This window comes from Phoenix dactylifera, chromosome 6 (assembly GCF_009389715.1).
Source record: "Phoenix dactylifera cultivar Barhee BC4 chromosome 6, palm_55x_up_171113_PBpolish2nd_filt_p, whole genome shotgun sequence".
Taxonomy (NCBI): Eukaryota; Viridiplantae; Streptophyta; class Magnoliopsida; order Arecales; family Arecaceae; genus Phoenix; species Phoenix dactylifera.
The window spans coordinates 6,641,637-6,647,936 of NC_052397.1; the positions used below are offsets into that span (position 1 = coordinate 6,641,637).

The following is a 6,300-nucleotide window of genomic DNA, read 5'->3' on the forward strand; positions in this document are numbered from 1 at the left end:
ATATATTAATGAATTGAGGCTTATCCCAATAGTTACACTACTGCTAGCAAATAGAGATTATGAGTTCAAGTCTCGGATAGGGCATCTCTAAATATTTGGACCTAGATACATATAAGGCTGGTGGGTTCGATTAGGATAAAACTAACTGTCATTGATCCAATAATAAATAAAAATATGGAAGATGAAGAGCTTTGCTATTAGGGGGTGGTAACACTTGAAACCATGTCTTACGTTCAAACATTAATTATTTATTTTTCAAATAAACATGTCGAAGTTTTATAGGTTGTTCATCAACCACAGCTTTGACTATGCTGCTATGCTGGATAACAGCCTGTGAAACTAACATGTAATACCCTCCTATAACTTTGTTTTTCCAGTGAAAAAACTGTTGTAATATTATAAGTCCGAATCTTAATTAGCTTTAAAATTACAAATTTATCTATAATTAATCTACTTGTGAGTTGTAAACTTGCAATGGCTTGTATCTGTTATGCAATAATAGCATCATCATTTATATTTTGTATTGAAAATAAAATTTGACACGTGGCCAATGGATATGGCTCAACTAGATTTATCCGGCTAGTAGGGTCTACTTGTGCTAGAAAGGTAATGTCTTCACAAAAGATACATAAACATAGGGTTAGCAATTTCTCTTGGATAAAAAGCACTAAATACAAAATGACAAATTTTCTTAGGTCTCACATGCATCTAGTTGGCCCATGCAAATAAGAGGTGCGGTAGAAAATTACCACATCTATTCGATCATAATTTATGATTTATAAGTTATACTAATAGTTGTTAGTATGGTTAGTCGATACCTCATTCTAAAAACTTGCTCTTAGAAGGTTCAATGTTCAAATTTTCGATATTGCTAAAAATATAATTCCAACGTTATTATATAATCAAAAAGCAAAGCTACCATCTTATTTGCCATTCATGATTTATTATGCGGATCCATTCTATCTGAGCCTCGGCCTAGCCGAGTGTCCTTACTATATAAAAACCAAACTCATGGGTGCATGCTATCCTAGCTCGATTCACTTCCTGCTCCCTATTCACTGATCTACCTCTACTATCCTAACAAGAAATCTTCAGGTGTATCTCTATGTCCTATGTTCGATTTCACTACTTCAGTATTTCATCACCCTTTGCTAATAGTAACACCATTATGCATTACTTTTATTCAAGAGTACATATGGTACATTAGGACAAATAAAGACAAATCAAAACCCTAGAGCTATGAATGATACTTGGTTTTCCTGGAGTACCTATTATCTAGACAAATTAACCTCCTAATCAACTCACGTGTATTTCAAGTGCAAGTGCTAGCTGTAGAAAAATCCACCCTTTCCACCCCACAGTCCTATCCGGGCCCCACGTTGTCACTTCAAACAATTCAAAGAACAAAAAAAAATATAAAATAACAAAAACAATGGCTTTCCACCCTTATTATTATTATATTTTTTTATTAAAAATTATTTTATTAATTAATAAAATATCGGCGCTGGTGAGAAAATTTATTCGGACACTTTGTATTTTTTATTTTTTAATCTTATTTAATATACTAATAAAAAAATAATAATATAAAGTTATACTTATGATCAACACCACCTCATAAAAAAAAAAAAATCTACTTCCTTTTTTTTTTTTTTTTTTTTAATACTTTTCCCCGTTCCCTGTAGCTTTTGCCGCAGTTCTTCCCATTGTTTTCTGCGAAGTTTGGTGCGCCCCCCACCCCCTCCCTTCTCTCTCTGCTGCAGACGAAACGAAGGGTCGGAATTGGAGCTCTTGCTCTACTTTTGCTGGGTATCTCTTCATATATTCCTTCTGCTTTTCTCCTCCATCGTTTATTTCCTTTTATTCTTAACCTTACAGTTGTTATTTTTCTGCTAAGCAGAATAAAGAAAAGGCTCAAGAGCGCATTTTTTTTCTTTTCTTTTTCCCATTTTTTTGTCGTTTGGGTCACGGACAGTGGCTCAAATAAGATTTGGCAGTGTTTTCGGCCATTGCTTTGGGTAAAGTTGATGGTTTTTTAGTGGTTGGGATTTAAGGGAGGATCCTTCACTTGTGCCGGAAGTGATGCTCCCCTGTGGGTCTGGATTTCTTGATCTTTCTTTCACTTTTTGCCTTCTTTCTTGCTTTTCTTCAGCCGAATCGGGGGCAAATTGACTGAAAGACGCAATCTTTTTTGCTCGTCCTCGCTGCTTCGAGCCCCACTTGTGGGTTTGCCCGTTCTTGCTTCTGGGTTTTGATCTCTTCGCCCCCTCCGCCTTATCTTATGGGTAACCAACGATTGAGGACTAAAAGATCTGAACCTTTTCCTCCTTTTTATTCTATTTTTGCTTGATTTCTTGCTTCGTTTTTTGCATGGTAATTCCACGCCCCCCTTTTTTCCCCAGTCGTTTTCATTTGTCGATGTGATGGCTTTTCTTTGTTGCGAGGCTCGTCTTTTCTTGATCTCTTGATCTTTTTAGGTTTCAGATAGGTTATCTCGATTGGATTTTGGTCCCCTGGTCCATCCATTGCTTAAAACAGGCAATTTGGGGGGGGGGATTTTTCTCGTCTTTCTCACTGAAGATTATTTCCTTTCCCGATTTCCAAGCAAAATTGAACGAATTTGCCCCTTAGATCGTGCCTACTATCGATTTTTTGTGTCTCGATTTCGACACCTTGGGTGCTACTTGTTGATCTGGCACCCCATCCATTGAACAAATAGGGTTTGCCATTCGACTTAAATTTCTTGGTTTTCTTCGTTTCTTTTTATTTATTTCTCCCCGTCTCTCTGGATTCCAAGATAGTCTTAAGTCTTGTAGATTGGAATCTAAATTAGCTACATTTTTTTTTTATCATTTTGAATCATTTCTTTGTTCTAATTCTTGATTTTATTTCTCTTTTTCATCTGGGTCTTTGGACAGGGTTGTAGGGTGGCTCTTCTTTTCCTCCGTGGAGAAGATGGGGGAATGCAGTGAATTCAGGGGTTGGGAGGAGCTGATTCCTGATGCTCTGGGCTTAATCTTTCGTAACCTTTCGCTTCAGGAGATCCTTACTGTTGTCCCCAGGGTCTGCAAGGCTTGGCACCGGGCGGTCTCCGGGCCTTACTGCTGGCAAGAGATAGACATTGAGGAATGGAGCCAGCGATGCAAGCCGGAGCATTTGGATCGAATGCTTCAGTTGCTCATCGCCCGGAGCTGTGGCTCCTTCCGACGGCTTTGCGTCTCTGGACTCCCCAGTGACTCCATCTTTTCCTTCATTGCAGACCAGTAAGTATTAACTCCTCTTTGTTAAAAAAAAAAAAAAAAAAAACAACTTTTCTTGTATCTACACCTTGATGTTATTGGCTGAACAAAGCATCTGAATTGCTTAACCGCAACTTAGGAATCACATTATGGCAAGTCAAGCAAACCCATCTTATCAAAATTTTAACTTCTCTTGTTACTCTACTAATGTATCAGTGATAATCTCAATTTTGGAAAAAAATTCCTTTTATTTGTAGACCTCATATCTTTGGTTAGCAACTCAGAACAGTTACTAGAAGATATTTCTAGGTTCACAATGTGCGGGATGTTAGACAAAACAGTCCGTAGGTTCACACAGTGGAGTACAAAATATTTTTTGTTTTTGGATTTCACAATATTGGCATTATTTCATCGTAAGATCAGTCAAATGAATGTTTATAATAATAAGAGCTGCAGCTTCTCATTCTTAATAAATAGATCCCCATGGACAGGTTCCCTAAATAGTTTGAAACTTAGAATGGTGGATGATTTTTTGAGTTCTAATCCATTATATCCCTTTCATCCAATGTGTTTGTCAAGTCTCAGCGTCACTTCTTGCTTCTCCAATTTATCTATTAGTTGTCCAAGCGATTGCACACCACCTGCAATCGGAGCAGTAGGTTGTCTCAGATCCCCTTTGTCCTTGGTTATAGGAAACTCAGTTAATGATCATGCGAACCACTTGAGAGCAAAGATTTGGTATCGTATCTTGGAGCTTTTCGGTTAAAGTTACTAGTTGTAGCTTTCAATTATGTGCATATGGGTTTTGCATATCTAATTCCTGAGGTAGGCTCTGCAATTCCTGGTCTATTTCAGACCTTAATGCTGAAGAAAGAGCCAACCTCTAAACCAGCTTTAAAATTTAAGAAAGGGATTAGGCGAACATCTTCCAAAAGTGCCTGATACTGGAAATTGTTTTTGATGGTAATTTGTTTTGAATCTCTCTTATATCTTTCTATTCTTTTTGGGTTTTGCAAGTGCTGTTTCCCTTCAGACCTTAGAGCTGCCGAGGAGTGAAATAAGCGATTCCATTGTTGAACATGTTGCACCGAAACTGTCAAACATCACTTTCTTGGATGTGAGCTACTGTAAAAAGATTGGTGCTCGTGCCCTTGAGGCCTTTGGCAAGCACTGCAAGTCCCTTGTTGGGCTCCGTCGGAGAATGCACCCACTGGAGGTGGCAGACAAGGTCTGCCAAGATGATGAGGCCCAGGCCATAGCTCGTACAATGCCCAAGCTCCGCCACCTCGAGATGGCCTACCACCTCCTCACAACATGCGGGGTCCTCGAGATTCTCTCACGGTGCGAGGATCTCGAGTACCTGGACGTGAGGGGCTGTTGGGATGTGAAGCTTGACGACAAGATCCTGAAGGAGAGGCATTCTAGTTTGAAGGTGTTGGGACCTCATATCGTGGACTGCTACGACAAGAGATTCTGGGATGATGATACCCCCTCGGATTACTCAGATTCCTCTCTGTACTCATGGGATTTCATGGAGGATGGCATCGACGTCTATGAGGGGGAGAGCGATGATGATAATGTTTGGGATGATGAGCAAGGGCTGGAGGGGTTGGAAGTCAGGTTCTATGGTGGTGGGCTAAATTTTGAATTTGCTGGGTTTGATTGGCCTCCATCTCCATGAGTACTGTCTGTTTGCTTTTAATGGGCTACCTACTCGTGCTGCTGCTACTATTACTATTCTGCTGGTGGTTTTTAGAACCGCTATAATCTACTATAAATCCTATTGTATCTTTGCTTTGGAATGTTGGAAGGGATGCATTTGGGTGTAAACTTGTTACATGAAGCAAATCGAAGTGCCCGGACCTCTTTGTTCATCGCCAAGGAAATCTCTAGTGGATAATTAGTTGTATTTGTTCGATGAATATTGCGAAAGCACCTGTATATGAGAAGCTATTTCTGATCTAATAGGGTGAGGCAGACTGGCAATCATTTGTTAAAACAGTTTGATTATCATCCAGTGATGAATCGAATGCAGTCGGGTTGTTGATACTCGCCATGTGCTTCGTATGAATGCACTGCCTTGTGCAGGGGCTTGATCTTTTGGGATGGGGGTTTATCAAACTAGAAAAACACCAATGTCAGTGCTTTGATAGCGCTTTCTCAGGTATCTGAATCTTAATTGGGATGCTGTTTGATTCGTTCTTTTCTTTCTTTTTTTTAAAAGTCTCTGCAGGGTAGATAATTGATTCAAAAGTATTCTTATCGAGTTCTATGGTCGCTTTCTTTCACTCCATTGTTCCAACTGATGCCATGGAGAGGGAGCTGTTTTGTATGAATTGATTGTTATGTTCTCTGTGGCAAGGTTTCTGACAAACGGGACAGTATCTGTGGGTCATGGCCACGAGGAGTTACCTAAATGGGAGGGAAGAGTGTCGGTTCTGGTACCATTCTGGCCTTGTCCCTCTGGTCTCAGGACTAGGAGTGAACTGTTAGGGCTTATGCTGTTTTCCTGAGAGAGAGGCAAAAGACTAGCAGATTCTAAGATTTTTTTTTTTCGGAATTGGTGTCGTGCAAGAAAAGTGCGAAAGAGCCGTGCAGCTATATGTCAAGAACTTACACTCAAATAATTGCTTAATTTAAACATATGTCTTTGGTTGTAGGATTTGGTTGGCTCCACTGGTCTCCAACAACTGTGTAAAACTCTTACTTGTCTTTTGAAATGTTTGGATTTAATTTAACTTTCCAGGTTGTACATTGGAAGGTTTTTGGGTGGTTTCACTGATTTGCTGGAACTATGCTTCTTGAGGTAAGCCATGTTTGTACTGTCTATATCATCTTAGGCTGGTGAAATGGAAAAAAATATATGTGGACTAATTAATATGAATTAGGGATTTATGTTTAATATATTTTGGTGATGAATTCAGTAACATTTTACCGTTATTTTTAGTTCCTGTTTTTACTTTTATTCGCTCTCTTATTGCTTTTTTATCCGGCATTAGAAAGTTTATACATGATTAGATGTAGGGGTCTAAATGATACCCGAAAACTCGATAACCCAAATAGA

The 6,300-nt window shown here is 39.1% G+C and overlaps 1 protein-coding gene across 6 annotated transcripts; it reads left to right on the forward strand.

Moving 5' to 3' along the window:
- The first annotated feature begins 1,681 nt into the window (after positions 1-1,681).
- LOC120111027 (F-box protein FBW2-like) lies at positions 1,682-5,287 on the forward strand. 6 transcript variants are annotated; one of them, XM_039127309.1, is made up of 3 exons: positions 1,682-1,806; positions 2,916-3,260; positions 4,254-5,287. In XM_039127309.1, the coding sequence occupies exons 2-3, from the start codon at positions 2,953-2,955 to the stop codon at positions 4,915-4,917; spliced, it is 972 nt and encodes a 323-aa protein (XP_038983237.1). In that variant the 5' UTR covers positions 1,682-1,806; positions 2,916-2,952; the 3' UTR covers positions 4,918-5,287. The 6 variants fall into 6 exon arrangements, with proteins under 6 accessions (XP_038983237.1, XP_038983235.1, XP_038983236.1 ...); XM_039127307.1 differs by lacking the exon at positions 1,682-1,806 and adding an exon at positions 2,014-2,717; XM_039127308.1 differs by lacking the exon at positions 1,682-1,806 and adding an exon at positions 2,015-2,370.
- The last annotated feature ends 1,013 nt before the right edge of the window (positions 5,288-6,300 follow it).